We start from the raw sequence: 21,111 nt of genomic DNA on the forward strand, positions 1-21,111 counted from the left end.
CAATCTCAAGATATGTGTTTGAGGCTTTGAGCGATAAGATTTTAATTAGAAGATAGACTTTCGAGATTTATTATACAGTGAGAATGAGAAACTATAAAACAAGTTTTTTCTTCTTTTTTAAAAAATAAAAAATAAAAAACCCTCATTTTTTATAGAAGAATACCATTACAAACCATTGTCCAAGCCAAAAATGCCCAAAACCAACGAAGAAGAACACAACCTGTGAACCAAAAAAACAAATCAAAATCTAAGATAAGGCAAACCCAACTTGTCCATTCTCAACAAACCTCTCACCTCCCTTGGCACCTCCTTTATGCAATCCCACGAACACGTGATCCCATCTACGGCCAATTGTGCCAAGTGGTCCGCCTGACTATTCCCTTGACATAAATATGAAGTACACAAAAAACCATATGAGAAAGAAGTGCTATGATTTCATCCCAATAATCCTCCAAATGCTAAAGATTGCAACGAGTTCCTCTAATTTAAAGATTGTAAAATAAATTTATCATAATATTCTCCTATTTTCAAATTTTTATAAATGTAAATTCAATTCAGAATCACATAAATTTATGTGTCTCTATTTATTTATTTTATTATATTTATTTAATGATTACTGTTATAGATATACGCACGGATACATACGGTTGTACCAAACTTTTGTCGGAGGCTCACACAACACCAAGCCAGACTCAAAACGACCATAGTGGGACTGGAATCAAATTCTCCCTTTCCAGAATTCTATGCCCTAGTAATGACTAATATAAATTGAAACTTAAAGGCATATGAGAAAAGACTGTGCTAATGTAATTATTACGTGGCATTGAATAATAGGTTGAGTCGTTTTTATAAAAATAAAAAAAAAAATACCGAGAATGTTTTATTTTACGCCAGAAGAACCGACGAGTATGCGTGTCTATATATGAGGCACGGTTATCTCGTCGTGTAGTCCCCCAATCAAGATCGAGGAAGCTCCCCAAACACCGCTCCCAAAACACTCTCCGATCTTCCTCTTCGATTCAGATTTCCGAGACCAGCGAAAATGAACGACGCCGATGTGTCGAAGCAGATCCAGCAGATGGTCAGGTTCATCCTCCAGGAAGCCGAGGAGAAGGCCAACGAGATCTCTGTTTCCGCCGAAGAAGTACGCCTAAATTCTCTCTATTTCCACTGCCTTCTGGTTTTTCAATCCCAATATTTTGAGTTTTCTTGGATTTCAGCCTCACTTTGTTTCTTACAAACTGTATTTCTTAACGAATATGAATGTACTGTAGAACGGATTTTGTAAGTGATCGTTTCTTCTTGGTGGCAGGAATTCAATATCGAGAAGTTGCAACTTGTTGAGGCAGAAAAGAAAAAGATCAGGCAAGAGTATGAGCGGAAAGAGAAGCAAGTTGATGTTCGAAAGAAGATGTAATTTTTTGGAATTCGTTTTCGACTTCTCGTTTCATTCGTGCAACTACTTTATTTCCTCACATTTTGTTGTTAGGATAGGTTTTAAGTCGAATTTTCAACTGCCACAATTATAGGAATTGGATTTTGTTGGAAAAAAGCTTGTGGAAATTAGTTCTTTTTTGAAGAAAATTATCGAGATAGGTGTGCTGTTAGTTGGGTTAGCGGTATTAATGTGGTTCTGTTTGGCTTTGTTATGAATGTAATGAATGGTTGGGAATGTAATTTTTAACAAGGCTTTTTGTGCCACAATTATAGGAATTGGACTTTTCTGAAAAAAAGCTTTTGGAAATTAGTTCTTTTTTGAAAGAAAATTATCGAGATATGAATGCTATTAGTTGGTCATTAATTGTTATGTTGGTGTGTTTCAGTGAGTACTCAATGCAACTTAACGCTTCTCGGATAAAGGTTCTTCAGGCTCAAGATGATGTAGTTAATTCCATGAAAGAGGCGGCATCGAAGGAGCTTTTGAACGTGAGCCATGACCACCATGTATACAAAAGGCTTTTGAAAGATCTGATTGTTCAGGTCAGCAAATCCAACATCCTGAATTTATCTCCTGCACATTTCTAGCTACTTGCATTAACAAATTTAACATGTATGAATCTTTTAGGTTTTTTCACCGTTCTTGGGTAGTTTTTGTCTCTAAATAGGTTAGAGTATTATTGACTAGAGAAATAGATTATCATACAATACATTTAGCATATGCATATAAACCCCTAGGGGTTGGCTCAAGTGGTAAAGACCTTGGTCTTAGTGGCATGCTTCCTCCAAGTCTACAGTTCAAATCCTATTGGGTGCAAACAATTTCTAGGGGATCGAACTAGGGGAACTTCCCCTTGAATTACCTGATATGCACTTGTGGACTTTTTGTCGAGGGCCTGTGCACCATTGGGATTAGTCGGGACTTTGTTCTTGGGCACCCCAATAAAAAAAAAAAAAAAAAAAGTATATGCAAATAAACTCTTTCCCTATCGTTCAGGAATAATTAGTTGTGAAAGTAGATTAAACACTTCCAAAAACGGTTGAAAAGCATAAACTGGAATTACTATCATCTGTGATGGTCGCTTGAGTTTTCAGAATCATATTTGGTGATGGTTTTGTATCAATTCTTAAATGGATTATGGCTGTTTATGCTACAAGAGAATTGAATCCATAATATCTTCAATGGATGCTGAAAAGAGTTCTAATTGCTACGAGTTTGAGAAAATTTTGTCAGGAGATTAGCTCTAAGCAGTAGCTTGAATTACTGATCTTGTTGCTAAGAGAATGATTCTGTGTTGCAGAGTTTGCTCAGGCTAAAAGAGCCTGCTGTCTTACTGCGTTGTCGCAAAGATGATCTTCACTTGGTGCAGTCTGTACTGGATTCTGCAGCACAGGAATACTCTGAGAAAGCAAATGTTCATACACCTGAGATCATAGTCGACAACAAGATCTTTCTTCCACCCGCTCCTAGCCTTCATAATGCCCATGGTTCTTCCTGGTAAGTTATCATTTTCATTGATACACTAAAAGTTGCTTGATTTAATTTTTTGTTCTTTTTCGTCAATTATTCTTCATGTAGGATGTTTGGGGCTTTGTAAAGTGTCCATCTGAGTTGTACCAAGTTATTGAATTTGACTTGCTAAGATAATATGTTCTCAATATATATCAGGAAAAACATCTCATGTCTCAACAGTCTTTTTCTCTTTGTTATACAATATATGTTGATGGAAAAGCCTTCTGACCATTTTTATTGCTGTTCAGCTCTGGAGGTGTAGTGTTAGCTTCTCGAGATGGGAAGATTGTCTTTGAGAACACGCTTGATGCACGGTTGGATGTTGTATTCCGTAAAAAGCTTCCAGAGGTATTCCGGTTTAAACTGTGGATATTTATACTTGTGTTACATAAATTCATTTGTTTTTTTATTGGTAGTCAATTATTTTTACTGTGGATCATTACCAATGATGATTATTTTCTTCACTTAAGTTATTACACGTGGTCATTAAAATGGGAGCATCTCATCCGAGACTTTCTGCAGTACCTATATTCTTCTTTTTTTGATCTGCAGTGATCACGTCTTATAGAGTTAGAATGATAACAGTGCACGGTGAGACTGCAATTTAACAAAGTTTATATTTTACTTGTTGCAGATCCGCAAGTGGCTATGTGGTCAGGTTGTGGCCTGATGGGTTGAATTGTGTTGTTTTCTCGGCCCTAAATTATTCAACTCCTGAGATTGGTTTTTAACGATAAGATCTATTGTCCAATTGCTTTCTTTCTGTATTTTATTTCTCGTTTGCCGAATAACTTTATGTACTAAAGTTAGTGTAGATGTTTTCAGTTTGGTGCTTATATCGTTTGGGCGCATGGAACAGTACCTTATTATTCTTAGTGATAACCCTAATAAAAGCTACCGGCTTTAGCATCTCTGTTATTTGCCCACCTCTATGCTTTAAGCATAATAGAGCTGAATGGTTTATCCCATACAATCGTTCAGCCGATGCTTCCATGCAAACTTGTCATGGTTCTATGTGGCTATGAATGTGATTTGTCCAATGTCCTCAACCCTTGTAAAATGTAGTTGAATGATGTTATGAGGTATCTGATCTAGATTTTTACCCAGAAGAAATGAATTTCCCAGAAGTGTGCGTAAGCATGGTTCACATTTTGCAGTGATGTGGCCAATTAATCAATTAATAGTACTCTTTGGGAGGAAGGATGGCTTTAGTGGCTGCTAAGGTAAAGCTATAATTCTATGGTAGCGGACTCTGCTTCTGCTCCTCTCCCTCGAATGAAAAAGCCTGTCTAAGAAATGGTCCAACAACAAAATGATCTAAACTCTGAACTTGTTAGCTTTCGAAATAAAATTACTATGATGGGATGCATTATACGGCTGTGTTTGCATGGTCATAGAAAAATATTGTCGTTGCTGTGTATGTGAATTTCTTTTTTATTACAATAGTATTTCTATCTGTGAAAATAGTTCCTTGGATCATTGTGATTGATGACAACTCATAGATCCCTCGATCTGGTATCTGTTCCATTTGTAGTGGCATTGCCGACACCGGATGACACTATGCTTCCCCCCTGAAAGGGTAGGGGGAAGCGCTCCAAGAGCATCCTATGGTTGAAAACTTGAAATAATAATAGAAGAACCGATTGGTTCGGTTTGGTTCAATGACCGGTTTGGTCCATTTCAGTTTTTTGGACTGAAAATTCAAAAAAACCGGTCGGTTCTAGAGGAGAGCATCAGCTTGTCTAGACCGGATAAACTAACCGGACCGTCCAATTTTGGACTAGACTGGATTGAACCAATTCGGTCCGGTCCAAAAATGGGAGGACCGAATTCATTCGGTCTGGTCTGCGGTTCAAGAATTTTTCACCTCGGATCAGACGAGATCAGATCGAATGAAAAATTAAAATATATATTATTTATATAAATTAATTATATATATCACAATATTACATAAGTATTATATTCTTTAATATTTAACTATAATATATAGTACTAGTATATATTAATATATTAACATATTATAAGAGTTATAGTATAAATTATAATATATGTATAAATTTATAATAGTATTAGTATAGTTAACTTAATATGTCAGTATTAAATCACTATAACTATATAGTATTATTTAATATAGTATTATCAAGTTATCACTAACATGTAGTATATTAGTAATACTACTAGTATGGTTATTAGTTATAGTATTGGTACTAAGTCTTTGACTATCTATATATATTTAGATCAATGTATTATTATATTCTTTAATGTATAATTATAATATATAGTATTAGTATATATTAATAATTGTACAATTTATTATGTAATTCTCATTTAATAAGTCACTTAATTTTAATTTAATATTTTAAATAATTTTTTTATTAATCGATTAAAAAAAAGGATTGGACCGATAACTACCGGTCCAGTTCCTAGGAATGTCCGATCGGAGAAAATGATGGACCGGTCCATCACCCGACCGGATTGTGTTTTCCCCTAGTTGGGTCCCTATTTTTATGTTTTGGAGACCAATTGAATCGAACCAAATAGAATTATATATATCTTTTATTTTTATATTGTATATATTATAAGCTATACGTTATACATATTATAAATTTAATAATTATGGCATGAAATTTTAATTTTATTACTTATGCCGTTTTAATAGAAACTTACTCTTATACATGAATACTAACATTAAGTTATTAACATGTTATTGTTTATCCTTATCTTATTAAGTTATATATTTACTTACATTTTTATATAATTTTAAGTATATATATATTTATGTTGTTGTGACTTAGTACATACGACATAATATTTATCGAATTTATCATATGCAGTATATAGCACATATTAGCACATTATATAGTACTTATTAATTAGATGATATATTCATGCAATTTGGTTATAACTTATATGCATGTTTTAGGCTTTTAGTCCTTAAAAATGTTGTTAAGGACTTGGTCTTGGGATTTCATTTCCTTCAAGGTCCAAGGTTCAACACCTCATGGGTGCAAACAATCCTTTGGGGCCACACTCCCTGGTGAAAAATCAGTGATTTAATCAGTTCCGTATAGGGAAACTTCCGAGGGTGCGGTGCACGGGACCGGGGTTTATTCTGCAGGGATGGGTCCAAAAGACCCTGCCTTGGAGAGGTTCCCTGACATAAAAAAAAAATGTTATATACATTTTTAATAAGTTTTTCTTTGCCAATATTATATCCATGTTTTAACTCAACTAATTTGTATTTTGGCTAATTGTTTTTAGCATTTATTTAGTTATATGGATGATAGTTTGAGCTGAAAATAAAGTTTTGTCCTCTAAAACTTATATTTAGGCTAAAAAATGTATTTATTTGTGGAAAAAAAAAAACCGATCAATCAATAAAAAAAAGTTCAAAACCAGATCACTCATGTAAAACCAAACCAAACAAAAAGACAACTAAAAAACCCAACAGTACCAATTCTTTTGGTGAGCCAGTCGGTTCGATTCTCACAATTCCAAAACTAACTTGTCTCGATTCGGTTTACTAGTAAATCCAAAATTGAATCGAATCGAACTGATTACATCCTACAGCATCTCTAGTGCATAAGGAAAAAAAAAACTAATTTCATGAAAATGCTAATACAATAAGCAACATTATTATAAACCATCAAAATTATCATTTAAACCTTAAAACCAATTCAAACCATTAGTTCAAAAATGGGGAATTGTTTAAAAATGAAGTGTGATGTTTCCAACCAATTCAAAACTTGCTTCGATGTTGAGATGAGAAGAAATGAGAAATTTGTGAATAGTTTGTAAATAATAGTAAAATTGTTTGAGTTAAAATTTTTTATTTTTTTTTTCTTTTTAGGGATTTTGAGTTAAGATGTTTTGTTGGATTTTAAAAAAGGAGAGAGAAAATGTTGAATAAAATTATAAAATATTATAAAATTAAAATATTATTAAAATAAGTTTTTAATATTATTTTTATTTTGAGATTTGAACAACTTAATTGTATTTTGTGTTTGAAATTTGAAAAAGTTGTAATGATTAAGTTGTTAATAGATAAAAAATTTAATATTTGAAATTAAAAATTATTTGTATTTGAGTGGTATTTGAATATGAGCAGTGCTACATCCACCGAGGATAATTTTTTTTAAAAAATTTTTCCATTCATTTTTTTCTATTTTTAAAAGTTTTTTTTTTTTCACAACATCACTAAAAAGCATTTCCTTAGTTACTAAGAAAATAAATTTGTTGGGACCCAATAGAGACCCAATTACCAATGACTAGTATTTTTGTTTGAATATTTAGATAAGATGAGAATGGATATGATCAGATGAGATGAAATAAAACCATCTCATTATGCAAATGGGGCAAACAAAATATTAAGGCTATGTTTGGATGTTAAAGTGATATTAAATAATCTGAGTTGATTTGTTAATAATAATATTTTATAAATTTCATTAAGATGTGTTTGCATGTAAATAGATTAAAATATATATTTGAAAATATGGAATAAGTTGAGATGGGTTTAAGGGAAATGAGATTAAGGAAAATGAGATGAGATGAGAATTTTATAAATTGTAGTAAGATGGTTTGAGTTAAGTTTTTTTTTTTAGTTTTTTGGAAATGAGAGATAAAAAATATTATAAAGTTAAAATATTATTATAATATAATTTTTTATTTTTATTTTTATTTTAAAATTTGCAAAAGTTGATAAAAAAATTAGAAAAGTTATAATGATTAATTTGAAAATATTTATATTTGAGTGATATTTAGAAAATAAATAAAATTGAGATGAAATGTAATGATATGGGAATTATTTTCAAATATCTTCCAAATTCTTTATAAAAATTAAAAAAAAAGTCAATGAATCTAATCAATAATTTTACCTTTGTTTGAGGATGTCTTAACTGAAAGGAGAAATATAGTTACAAGCATAATTGTGCACTAATCTGTACATTAATGTGATGTGATTGGTTAAAAAGTAGATTTTATTGAAAATAGTGTTAATTTAAATTTTAAGTATGAATAAATCAGTATTGGTACACAGATTAATGCGCGACTATACTTATATGTAGCAAAACTCTAACTGAAATCCTAGTCGCCGCTGTAGCAATAAAGGTCAAAGGTACACAGAAAACGACATCGTTTACTCGAGAAAAAGCACACGTAAAAAAAAACAATCCTGTTAGGTACAGTCGCCGGTTATAGTCGCCGCGGAGTCGGCTGACGTGGCAGGTATTTTTATATTTTAAAAAAGAAGTGAAAATTCGCAAAAGAAAACACAGCTTTCCCGCTTCTTGTTGGTGTGAAAACTCTTCAGTGTCTTCGTGCTCACAGATCAAGTTGCTTTGTGGCATTGTCTACTTCTCGAGCTCGTGGTCTTCGTGCTCACAGAAATTTCGTGGTTTGATCTTCTTCTCGATTTCTAATTCGGCACCGAGATCTTCAAGTGGATCTATGCAAGTATTTTCGCGGGTCACCAACTCCGTGTGGGTCATCTTCAAGAGGCCATAAGCAACCACTGAGTTGGTCTTCTTCGTCGTGTGGGTATTTTCTACTGGGTCATCTTCGTGTGGGTGTGGGTCATCTTCGCGGGGGTCATCTTCATGGTGAGGGGCAAATACTTACGAGCAAGGTGAAAATTGGATCTTTCTAGTGCTTCTCCATTCCTTCATCTTCGAGCTTACTCCACTCTGCCATCCTTTGTTTAATCGATGAAAATCTTTCACCTCTTGCCTGTGTGACTCTCATTTTGGCTTCGGCTCTGTCTCCTAACGGGTTCTCCAGCTCGTGAAAACTCATCTTGTCACTCCTCCGAGAGAATTTCATCCAGCTTTCAAATTACTTCTTATTTATGTTGCATTTTTAACTTTCTTATTTATTTTTTACTTTTTTTCTTCGATGTGTTTGATGTGAGATCTATCCAACTAACCATTGTCTTGACTTTCCATTGTTTAAGCAATAGTTGGGTGGTCAAGGAGTTGAGGAAGTTGAAGAAGCCCAAGCAAGCTCTTGAGGTGAAAAATAAAAACATGATACTTTCATTTTTGTTTTTGGGTCAGTTTCGCTTTGTGGATAGTTTTTTACAGAAAAGCCAAGACCTTGAGTAATGAGAAAATTGTGTTGTTACTTGACTCTATTTGTTTTACTTAATGGGTATGTGCTAGTTTTCTATAGAAAAATGTTAGTTGACTGGTTCAGTTTATGGTGCTGCGATATCCTGTAAAAATTTTGTTCTCTATGTTGCTATGATCTTCTGTTGAGCAAAAATCTGACTGTGGAATTTGGTATTACATTTTGCATATTTTGTGTGTTTTGCTTAATGTGTAGCATTACTATTGGCTTAATTCCTTTGAAATGATGTGCTTGTTTGATGAGGTTGCGAGTTTTTGCATCATTGTTGTTTCTCTTTCTTGATATAATCTTACTCTTTAAGCAAAAGCCACTTAAGTTTTAACTGCTCTTTCGAGGGCACATGCTAGGCAGAAAAATAACCCATAAATTTTCAGATTTTGTGTACCTAATCAGAGGAAAGGGAAATTTTGAGCTTTGTAAAATTTTCAAGTTGCAACGGCTTCTAATTTAGAGTCAGAAACTTCAATTTTCCATGAAATAGTAACAACTTAGAGCAGAGGATGATTCAAACTAATGCAAAGAACCCAGTGAGTAACACCTCATTTACTGCCAGACTAAAAAGCAAAGTTCTCATTGTCTCTGTTGATTTTTTCATCCAGAGTGATGTTAGGCTGTCCAGATTTGCTAGAAGTTGCTGTGATTTAGAAATTTCTGGAGGGTTATCCATTTAGCTTTATGATTAGACATAGAAGGTGTTTTGTTCTCAAGGCATTTTAATGCAACTTTTGATAAATAAGGCCAGGTTTTTGAGTATGGTTTTTGATCCAAAAGGTACAAAACTGTATGGTTTTTGCTTTTCCCTGCATGGATAAATAAGGGTTGGTTGCTTAATTAAAATCTTACACCTAAAATTCATTAATCTAATGTTTATACCAGAAAGAAGTTCAAGAACTAGGTATAGAGCTAATTACATCAAAGCTAGAAGGATTCAATTGCATGGGATCCTTGAACGGATCTGGGTTAGAGTGTATACAAGTTGCATCAATGTTCACATGCCATCCTTTCTTTATCTTAAAACCTACAATAATTCATGCATAATTGATAAGAAGGCATTTTCATTGAGGCAAAAATTACGACTTCAAAGAAGCTTTTTTTTTTAACCCAAAATGAGTTTTCAATAGTTTCAAGGTAATAAGAGTAAATAAATATTGTTCCAGATCAATATCTGTGATGGCCCTTTAGCATAATCAAAACAAAGGAGAAACTTGCCTTCTATTGTGTAGTCATCAAGTGCCTTCTATTGACAATTTTTTGCTATGCAGTTTGTCAGCATGGAAATCTTCTATTAGATATGACTTCTCATTAAATATTCTTATTTTAATTGCAGGAGTATTGTCTGTGGAGGCTGTGCTGCTTAGGACATGTTGAAGTTGCAATGGAGTGTAGCCACACTTTGAGCAAATGCATTTATGTTTAATTGTATAATGTAATTTAGCTTCATTCCCAAACTGGCCAGAATAGAAGTGGGACATGATGGAGTTATTCCCATGTACTGTTAATTAGTCTCTCTTATTATAGTTTGTGCCATTTTGGCACTAAGATAAAATGTTAAAGAGTCTTGTGGTTTTTCATGGTCAAAACAGATAGGTATATTTATTTATGCTGGAGTTAGTACCCAGGTTTTGTCTCCATTGTTTTTTTCTTGAATGAGAACTCTAAGTGGTACTCATATCCTTCAGTTGGAATATAGGTTTTAAGTAATGAAAATGCCATTTTTTGAGTTTTGGTATTTTAGTTGAATGCTTGGAGATTGCAATAGGGATAATTGCAGGCCACGGGTCCCATTTCAATCTGCATGTGTGTTTATATAAAGAAAAGTGCTTGGTCCCATTTCAATCTGCAGGTGTCTTTTCTATTGTTCATTTTCTCCCACTCCAAACACCAACATTTAAAACCAACAGCCACCATTACAGGTCCCCTACCAATGTACCTTTATTGATTTGCAATCCCAGTACACCTCCATAATCATAAAAGCCGTAGCTTGAAGTAAACCCAAAAACATACATAGGCACTTGCATTTCCTCAAACAAACAAAAGTAAAGATATATATTTAAACTTGCAAATCTAGAAAGCTATTAAAAATGCAAACCCTGCCTCAATGATTTGAGTGTCCAATACATGAATTACATTCATTACATGTTAGCTGCAATATAATCTTGAAAAGGAGTGTTGCAGCAGTTACATTGCAAACGTATAACTGGGATAGTTTAGTAATACATTGCAGATCAGCTGCAAACAAACGTCTATGTGAGCTCTTGCTATAAATGTCTTCAGAATTAAGTGAAGGTTTAATCTTCTACACTTGTACTCAATGCCAGCTTGCCAAGCTTCTGCTTTTAAGCACAAGATGCCAGTCATCAAGGACTAAATTGTATTAATAAACATCAAGAAGATTATGAAATACAGAAATGAAACTTTATATCATGTATTCATGCTTTTTTTTTCTTCCAGCAAAAAATTGTCACAATTCTTATTATACATTACATAATAAGAACTTAATTTCAAATTGATCCATTCAAAACATTAACAAATGAGAGTAATTGCTTTTTCTTTTTCCTTTTTTGATAATTGATTATCAATAATAATAAACAACAACATCCACCTCAATTTGAAGTACATCCAGGAACTTTCTTCATGTATATTTTGATAACAGCACTGCACATAAACCCCTGGGTTTTCAATATCCAAGTCAAAGAGATGCTCTGCAACATATTCAACCAATTCAACATGCCGAACAGAACAATCTTCAAGAAAAGAACCTCAAATGGTCCCATTTCCATATTCTTATGGCCTCTACTTCATCAAACATCCCAGCTTGGCCAAGAAGATCTAAAGTATTCCTGTTTAATTTGGTGAAATATTAAAATGATAAATCATTAAACTAAGATTTGGAATAGAAGTTCTTGCAACCTGGCTTGGGTACAAATAAATAATAAACCCACAAATGTGATACCAACTGGTTAAGGCCTTAGAAACCCATACAATGGGCAAGATATCCAGATCAGATCCTTACTTGTTCCTTTAATCCCAGTTGACGACTCACACGAAGATCTGCTTGAAGACCCACACGAAGATCTGCTTGATATGCATCAACTTTATTCATTCAATACATAATCACAAACAAATAAAGCACTGAGAGTAATATAACTAAACTAAAAAAGCATTTGATTTCTTGTATCTTGTAATCAAGCAAAACAGACAATTTAATGGAAAATGAAAATGAGAGAAAAATATTTATTGTAGCCTAAAAAATATGGTAAAATCAAAATTTGAAGAAATGCTTGCCTTCCCAGGGGCAACCGATTACCAGAGTCCTTCGGTGGGAGACGAAGGGAGGGAGGCTTCGGTGGGAGACGAAGCTGAGGGAAGGAGGTTTTGAAGGAGGCTCCATGTGGGTTGTCTCAAACTTTCATCTCGAAACTGAGGGAGGGAGGACTCGATGGAGGCTTCAGTGAGAAGAAACACAGAGAAGGAGGGAAAACGAAACTGAGGGAAGGAGGGAGAATTCAAAGGGAGCGGGGGAGAAATATTCGGTGATAAAACGGTGCACTTCATTGTTTCTACTAAACGATGCATTTTTATTTTGCCACGTCAACCACGTCTTCCCAACGCTTACGCGAGCCGACTGAGTTTAGCTTTTCTCAAAAAAAAAAAAAAAACTTCTTGTCAGTCGTCACTCTCTTCTGTTCTCCTTCCTCCACTCGACGCTTTCATACACACAGGGCCACACCATACCATTCGGCCTTGTGTCACCGCCACCAACCCTCGCCATTAGCAGACGCCACGTCCGGCCATCCTAAATTTTTTTACGCCGGGGAAGAAATTTCGGAGAGCTCTCTGTGGCTAGGAGCTAGGCCTCTATGGTCGGTACCAATAGCAAAACTAAGGTAATTATTATATTTGCTTAACTTGATTGCTTGATTCATGTTTAGACATGATGGGTAAGGAATTATATGAAAGAATGGGAATTTATAATGCCGATTTCAAGGGGCTGGAAGGGACGGACTTGGAAGGGAAAGTCTTGCCCGAAACACATAACTTTGGATTATGGAGGTTGCGGTTCTAGAGGCGTTATTTTTTCAGTTGTGTTGTTAAATATAGCTTTTTTGTTGTTTTTCTACGAGCTGTTGCGGATTGGGTTGGAGTTGTTTTGGTAACTAAGGTGGCCGAACCCCCATGGTACCTGAAGGCTGAGTCATACACAAATCCATGTTTATCAAACTATACAGACTTACGACCACTTCTACTGGCAAGTCAGTGGGAAGGACAAACCATCCAAACATTCTCGTGGCAAGATTTGATTGTTAGATCTAAATTTTAAAATTTTCTTGCAAATCAAGTTTATGCAATGTCATCCTTGCAGTTTTATTTCGAGAAAAAATTTTTAGTTCACTTGGGTTGATTAATTTCCATTTTATTTCATATTTTGTAAAAACTTTCCCGTGGGATCATGCATCATGGAAAAATGATAGATTCCCTCAATGCTATTGCAGATTATGTACTTAATAAAAAAAAAAAACCTATTGTAGATTATGTATTCAGTTTAATTTTACTGGAGAAGATCGCTGCTGCTGAACAATCTATTTAATTCGGATTTAAGTTCTTAACCATTTGACCCAGTGTTGGGATTTATGATTAGACACTGATCTGGGATAGTTTGTTTTTGTGTGTTAATATTAAATTTTGTTTATATGTGAATGTGAACATGGAATGAATGTTGGTTGCTTTCAGTATCCCGTTGTTGGTACAATATCTTTGTGGTTATGGTTAATTGTAAGTGATTCTGTAGCTACCATACCTCTGAGCTGATTATTAACTTTTGTGCTTCCCTGAATCCCTAGTTCTCTAACTGTGCAGAGTTTGACGTGCTTATGAATGAATGGCTTTGAGAGCTTTTACCAAAAAGGTAAGATGCTAGGTATCGATATGTATCCAATCCCATTCCACTTTGCAATCATCTTTTTATTTTATTTTAAATTTGTACCAACCAATGTAAAAATGACTAATAGATTGCACTGCACTTCTTAGTATATTAGAACCAATATCACATCGATATCTTGAAAGTATTAATTGTTTCCTGTAGACCACAATATTGAGTGCAGAATCTTTGGAGGGGCATGCTCACTAGTCAAAATATACATTATGTTAATTCCTTGTGAAATCTGTGTGGTAGCGCTTAAATTTTGTGCATGGTATTGCATTCAACTGTTGAAATGTTGGTAGTTTTGGTGCACGCTTACGTTGGAGCTAGTTGAGTTTGGAGCACTATTGTGTTTATTGTCCAGTTCTGCAGCATTTTGGTTGATAATAATGGTTAAATGATTAAATTTATCATTTACCATTGCTTTAAGTTTTCATGACAAATGAGAGTTTTTCATGGTACCACCGTGGTCTGAGTTTGACCTCTATCTCTATTTTGCATCTGAAGCTATAAATTCTATGCATAAGGCCCAAGTCATGAAAGGGGAGTTTGGGTCTGGATATGATGTGGTGCTATAGTAATGGTTAAATGATTAAGGCCTCGTTTGGGGAATGAGACAAGATGAGAAATATGTGAATAATAGTGAAATGGTTTGAATTAAGACATTTTATTGGGTTTTGGAAAAGGAGAGAGAAAAAGTTGAACAAAAATATTATAAAGTTGAAATATTTTTAGAATATATTTTTTGTTTTGGAATTTGAAAAAGTTGAATTGTTTTTTGTGTTTTGTTTGGAAGTTTGAGAAAGTTGTAATGATTAGATGAAAAAGTTAAATATTTGAAATTGAAAAGTGTTTGTGTTTGAGTGATGTTTGGGAAGGAGATGAGATGAGATGAGATGAGATGAGATGAGATGGGTTCCCAAATGAGGCCTAAATCTATCACTTAAAAAAAATGTATTGATAGATGGATGATTGTTTAAATGGACTAAGCACCCTGGTTTTGCTGTGTTCCTGGTCCATCGTTTTGTTTTCACTTTGTAAGATGAGAAGGCTCCCATTTCCATGCAGCTAAACTTTTGCCATTTGTGATCCATTATAGTTCATTTGAACATTCCAATTTCTTGAGTCATTGTCATCCTTATTTCAACCAATATAACTTCATTTTGTGCAGGGTATATGCTCTGGTTTTACAAGAGTGTTGAATTCTGTACCACCAAGACCTGCAGCTCAGTCATTCTTTTCAACTTCTCTTGAGGATGCAGTAAAAGAATTAACCCCTGCTTCAATAAGATGCATATCAGGTATTCCTAAATTTTATGCATGATTTTATAGCTTTTAGTACTGTTGTTGTTCAGTCCAACCAGGGAAGGCTTCTCCTAACTACTTTGGGTGATTTGTGGTTTATTTTGAGTAATTGCTCTTCTTAAGTGCCCCATGTACTAGTTGATCGGCCATTTTTTTATTGACAAACAACTTCCAGATATCAGCATATGGAGCTTGGCCCATGTACTTGGTTTACACTTCTTTTTTCTTGGATAAGCCTAGATCTCTTGGTTAAATAAAAAATTTAGCTATTGATTGTAATGGGATTAATTTTCATGATTTTCTTGTATCTCTTTCTTCTTCCTAGTTAGGTATTTCCTCTTGTATATGTCCATGTACTTGAGCTATGCTTAATCTTTTATTAATAAAATTTTTACTAATAAAAAAATTAAATACTTGGTTTTGTATGTTGTGGTTTTATTTATTTTTGTATGCCCATTGATTTATTCTTAATGTCATTTAATATATGGGGAAAATGGATAATTCATATATTGCTTAATATGGAAGTTTTGACACTTGGTTTTATGAGGTATTTAGTAAAAAAAAAAGAAAACAGAAAAAGACTACTGACAAAGACTTGTTTATTCTTATTTTTAAGACCCAATTATTTGTTATCCATTGGAGGTAGTCTAATGGAAACGGATTGGTCTTTTGGTGAATTAATTTTACCACCTCAAGCTATCATCCCATACTTTTTTGTTCTGCAGAGTTCTCTTTCAGCTCAGTTTTGTGGGGATTGGGCATATTGGCCCATCACAAGGTTCAAGGGGTATTACGTCTTACAAGGTACATGGTCTATTTTCTTTTTTGGGCTTTGTACTTGTTTATCTGGGTCTTGGTTACCTGCTTTTTACTTCTACCTTTGTTACGCTCTTTTCTAGATTTCCAAAGCTACAGGTTGCAGTATTTTTTTTTTTTTTTTGCCAATCTGTTTTCAGGTATTGGTAAAGTCTTGGAAACCGCCTGCCGGGGGGCGGGGGGTTATGGTAAGATATGTTGTGTGAATATGCATGTAATCCATAAATGACTGAAATTAAGAGGATGATGAGGGTGCTTAAATATGTTGTGGCCAATATTTATGATGCTCAGAGAAGAACATGTCTGGAATGAAGAACTTTGAGTCTAATTTTTATTGTTAATTTGTTCTTACATCTTGCATAGGTCTTTTCATGCCACTTCGGAGCTGAGGGCTAGAAGAACAAATAATGAGCTAGTTCATGAAAATAGTTCAAATAAAAAGATTCCCAAGAAAGGGAAGTTTGTGAAAAGAACCAGGACTGAGCCACCTGTTGAAGCTCCTTATGTGCCTCCTAAACTCAAAAGAACCACAAAATCCTTGGTGGATAAAGCAATTGACATATTTGAAGGCATGACAATTATTGAACTTGCCAAGCGTGCCGGTGAGTCAATATCCACTCTGCAGGATATTCTTCTAAATGTTGGGGAAAAGGTTGACTCTGAGTTTGACCCTCTCAGCATTGATATTGCCGAGCTGGTAGCAATGGTATCTCCTTTCTTAGTCATATATCATCTCTCCTGTTACATGTAACACCAAATTGGATGACATTCAGAAAAAATAGGTTTATTTACTGACTGAAATGTATTTACCGCTCATCTCCAGCAAGAATGGAATGTAGATTTTAGTTTATACTGTCATAAAAAATATGGTTAGTTGTGCTTGCATATTTGATTTATGTTATGCACATGGTCAGAATTGATTTCAGCATCTTATAATGTGTTCCTAGAGGATCTTTGATTAACTTGAATGAAGAAACCGTGTGTCTATGGTTGGGAAAAAATTGCCTACATGGAAAAAGAACAGCCTGTTGAATAAATTGATAGGAGTTGTCAGATCCATATGACCTGTTCTTGGATCTTAATTTCTTAATCTACCCTTTTTTAGTGACAATGAGGCATTTGCCATTTGTAGCATTCTGGAACTATAAATTGAATGAGCACGAGCATGTTAACATGCAGAATATAATAACTGCACTTCCCAGTTTATTTTTACTTTGAAAAAAAGCTGCACTACCCAGTTTTGGTCCTGCCAGGCTAGGGTTTTGGGGGAGAACTTGATAAGGTCCTTACCTCGAGCATATTTTTTTTCCTCATGAAGTAGATGCTCTCAAGGATTACCGTCAGGGTCTGGCCTTGTGGTCCAAAGATGGGCTGGGGAAGAGTTATAGACTTGGACATCCCGTTTTTGATTTTGTAATAGTTCTATTGAATTACTTGATATACAGTTCTGGCTAGAGAGATGTATTCTGGATTTACTCCCTAGGGATGGGTCTGAAGGGCCTACCTACCCTAGTGAGTTTCCATGTCATAAAAAAAAAAAGATTAAATCCATGCACCTACATTTGGTAGCCGGAGAGTCATACCATTGTCCCAGACCATCTCCCTAGCTTATACCATTACTTTGTTTTGCCAAGTAATATTAACTTCATTATAAAGTGCAATAGGTGCAATCCATGATGCATATAAGAGAGATTCCTATCTAGAAAGAAAAGGAGATGCAAGAAAATTATGGAAATTAACCCCATTGAAATCTATAGAAATTAGAAGCTATCCAAAGAAGAGTGTTGAAAAGTAAAATTTGGAGCTCCTCCATCATCCATTCACGGTCCTCAAATTCCTATTTTCATTTCTCTTCAAATACACCATCTGGTTACTACTTCTACCATCATAACCACTGTTGGTACTACAGCTATTGCTATTACAATTTTCTACTTTAATGCTTCTTAGCTGTTTTTCTTCAATCCATATGGTACACATTATCATATGAATTTAGTTGGTCTTGAAACTTTGGGGATTTAATGTTAGGTTGTTACTTACTTCAGGAAGTTGGAATCCATGTTAGGAGGCTACACTCCAATGAAGGTGCAGAAATTTTACCCAGGCCTGCAGTTGTAACAGTTATGGGTCATGTTGATCATGGTAAAACTTCTCTTTTGGATGCTCTACGTCAAACATCAGTTGCAGCGAAGGAAGCTGGAGGCATAACACAGCATCTTGGTGCTTTTGTTGTGGGTATGCAATCAGGAGCATCAATCACATTTCTGGACACACCTGGTCATGCTGCATTCAGTGCAATGCGAGCAAGAGGTGCAGCAGTCACAGATATAGTAGTTCTAGTTGTAGCTGCTGATGATGGGGTGATGCCCCAAACTCTTGAAGCCATGGCTCATGCAAAAGCAGCAAATGTCTCAATTGTTGTTGCTATTAATAAATGTGATAAACCAGCTGCTGAACCTGAAAGGGTAAAACTCCAGCTTGCTTCGGAGGGCTTATTACTAGAGGAGATGGGTGGGGATGTTCAGGTGGTTCAAGTTTCTGCAATAAAGAAGACTGGATTGGATAGCTTGGAGGAGGCTTTGCTTCTCCAGGCTGAAATGATGGATCTGAAAGCACGAATTGATGGGCCTGCTCAAGCTTATGTGGTGGAGGCAAGACTTGACAGGGGACGGGGCCCATTGGCTACTGCAATAGTGAAGGCAGGGACGTTGGTTTGTGGGCAGCATGTGGTTGTGGGCTCAGAGTGGGGTAGAATAAGGGCTATTAGGGATATGGTGGGGAAGTTGACAGAGAAGGCAACGCCTGCAATGCCTGTCGAAATTGAAGGGCTGAAGGGGCTCCCAATGGCTGGCGATGATATTATAGTTGTGGAATCTGAGGAGCGAGCTAGAATGCTTAGCGAGGGGAGGAAAAAGAAATTTGAGAAAGATAGGCTTAGAAAGATCAGTGAGGGGGCAACAGAAACTTTGGAACCATCAGATGAGGTGTGTAAGAGGGTTGAAATGCCAATAATAGTAAAAGCAGATGTTCAGGGCACCGTCCAAGCTGTCACAGATGCATTGAGGACTTTAAATAGTCCTCAGGTATGACAATATATTCATATATCTTGAATTTGAGCTTTCTTTGTAGTTCTCGACAATAATTGCTTGTTGCTTAACTTATGATGATTTTTTGCCTTCCTCACAATATGATAAGCATTAGTATTATCTTTTATTTTATTTTATTTTATTTTATTTTTTTCCCTTGGCAAGCAGTAGTCTATCTGTTTCTTCATATGTTAAACCTGGTCCTTTCAGAAATATACTGAAGTTTGAAATGCTAATTAGCATTCTATAGTATACCATAATATAATAAAAGGTGCAGCTTATATTTTTTGCCCCAAATGATTATTATTATTATCATTATCTATTGCTACATAAGTTTTGAACCTATACTCTACCCCAACTCCACCCACTTACCACAGTCTAGGCGCAGCTGCTACTTTTAGTAATGGCCTTCAAATAGAATTATTCTTTAGTAAAACATTGGAGTTGCTGCTAGAAAGTATTATCTAGTATTTCACTGCTTCAGTCATGATAATTCATGCATTCTTCAATTTGATTATCAGGTTTTTGTGAATGTTGTCCATGTTGGTGTTGGGCCCATTTCTCAATCTGATGTGGAACTTGCAAAAGCGTGTGGTGCATGTATAGTTGGGTTCAATGTAAAGAGTCCATCCAGTTCTATCAGTCTGGCAGCATCTCAAGCCAGTATAAAGGTACTGACCTCTTGCTATCGATCTTAATCCTCTTACGAGAATGTGAAATTTATTTAACGACCCAAGATAGGGTTATAATATGATGTTATTTCTAGTCACAACTAAAGCCAAAAGACCTAGCATTCAAAGCTTGAAAAACCTTATTATGTTCGTCATTTCTTTTGTTGACTGTAGATAGTGCTGCACCGCGTGATTTATCACCTTTTGGAAGAAATTGGCAGTTTGATCGTGGATAAGGCCCCTGGGACGTATGAGACCCAGGTTGCTGGGGAGGCCGAGGTGCTGAATATATTTGAGCTCAAAGGAAGGAGCAAGTCAAAGGGTGATGATGTGAAAATTGCTGGTTGCCGAGTTATTGATGGCTGTGTCTCAAAATCATCAACCTTGAGGCTTTTGAGGAGTGGGGAAGTAGTATTTGAAGGGTTCTGTGCATCTCTTAAGCGGGAGAAGCAGGACGTGGAGTCGGTGAGAAAAGGAAACGAGTGTGGACTTGTGATTGGTGATTGGGATGATCTTCAAATTGGAGACGTCATCCAGTGCTTGGAGCAAGTTGTGAGGAAGCCCAAGTTCATTTCCTCTGAGAGTGGTGCAGTTCGAATCGAGTGTTGATAGTGCTTTTTTATAGTAACATGTTCATTGAGTTGGGTTTTGACTCCATTTATCTTCCTCTGCATCTCTGCTTGGGCTCAGGCAATTCCCTCTAACATCAGGGTCATTACCTGGACTTCCTACTGCAACAGATGATTTTGTCCAGATATTGTATCCTTTGTAGCGGCGACCAATAATTGTTAGTACTGGACAATTTTGAAGGCATAGTAGAATGAAAGTATTCGTAATTATACGCAACTTTTGCTGTACAATAGAGAAATTGGTGATTATTGGATCAGAAGATGAAGAGAGGAATTTATTGATTGCTTATTTACAATTTTAATTGCCAATGAGAAGGTGGTTTTGTGACGCCCCCAAATTCCGTTTGGGATCGGACGGACATTTGAAGCGTCGAGACATGCAATACAAGGTTACCTGCCCCCGTTCATGACATATAAGATGCAATAATCCTAACATGCATCTAACATTATGCAATATTCGCAGCGGATAATTTTTTTCTTTAGCAATACTATGCACCAAACTGAAAATATCCCAATACTTAAAACATACTTCATACATAAAGATCCATTGAATAACTAAGATCACAGCACTATTCCAAAATAGTTATGATCCAAAAGTACTGGAGATGCAACT

The 21,111-nt window shown here is 35.3% G+C and overlaps 2 protein-coding genes and 2 long non-coding RNA genes across 4 annotated transcripts; 3 read left to right on the forward strand and 1 right to left on the reverse strand.

Annotated features, from left to right (window-relative positions):
* Nucleotides 1–920: 920 nt before the first annotated feature.
* Nucleotides 921–3,859, forward strand: LOC122280490 (V-type proton ATPase subunit E-like). The gene is made up of 6 exons (XM_043091396.1): nt 921–1,144; nt 1,313–1,413; nt 1,824–1,980; nt 2,739–2,935; nt 3,199–3,298; nt 3,585–3,859. Exons 1-6 carry the CDS (start codon nt 1,043–1,045, stop codon nt 3,618–3,620), a joined length of 693 nt encoding a protein of 230 aa, XP_042947330.1. The 5' UTR covers nt 921–1,042; the 3' UTR covers nt 3,621–3,859.
* A 4,720-nt stretch (nt 3,860–8,579) lies between these two features.
* On the forward strand, nt 8,580–10,793 carry LOC122281691. The gene is made up of 2 exons (XR_006230298.1): nt 8,580–8,955; nt 10,401–10,793. It is a non-coding gene; the product is annotated as an uncharacterized LOC122281691 (long non-coding RNA).
* Nucleotides 10,794–11,148: 355 nt separating this feature from the next.
* Nucleotides 11,149–12,611, reverse strand: LOC122281693. Its single transcript, XR_006230299.1, has 3 exons — nt 12,381–12,611; nt 11,676–12,148; nt 11,149–11,403 (listed from the first exon to the last, which is right to left on the reverse strand). It is a non-coding gene; the product is annotated as an uncharacterized LOC122281693 (long non-coding RNA).
* Nucleotides 12,612–12,707: 96 nt separating this feature from the next.
* Nucleotides 12,708–20,794, forward strand: LOC122281690 (translation initiation factor IF-2-like). Its single transcript, XM_043093425.1, has 8 exons — nt 12,708–12,960; nt 13,931–13,979; nt 15,166–15,295; nt 16,025–16,103; nt 16,479–16,821; nt 18,158–19,195; nt 19,720–19,869; nt 20,044–20,794. Exons 2-8 carry the CDS (start codon nt 13,953–13,955, stop codon nt 20,476–20,478), a joined length of 2,202 nt encoding a protein of 733 aa, XP_042949359.1. The 5' UTR covers nt 12,708–12,960; nt 13,931–13,952; the 3' UTR covers nt 20,479–20,794.
* The last annotated feature ends 317 nt before the right edge of the window (nt 20,795–21,111 follow it).

The sequence above is a fragment of the Carya illinoinensis genome, chromosome 11 (assembly GCF_018687715.1).
Source record: "Carya illinoinensis cultivar Pawnee chromosome 11, C.illinoinensisPawnee_v1, whole genome shotgun sequence".
NCBI lineage: Eukaryota > Viridiplantae > Streptophyta > Magnoliopsida > Fagales > Juglandaceae > Carya > Carya illinoinensis.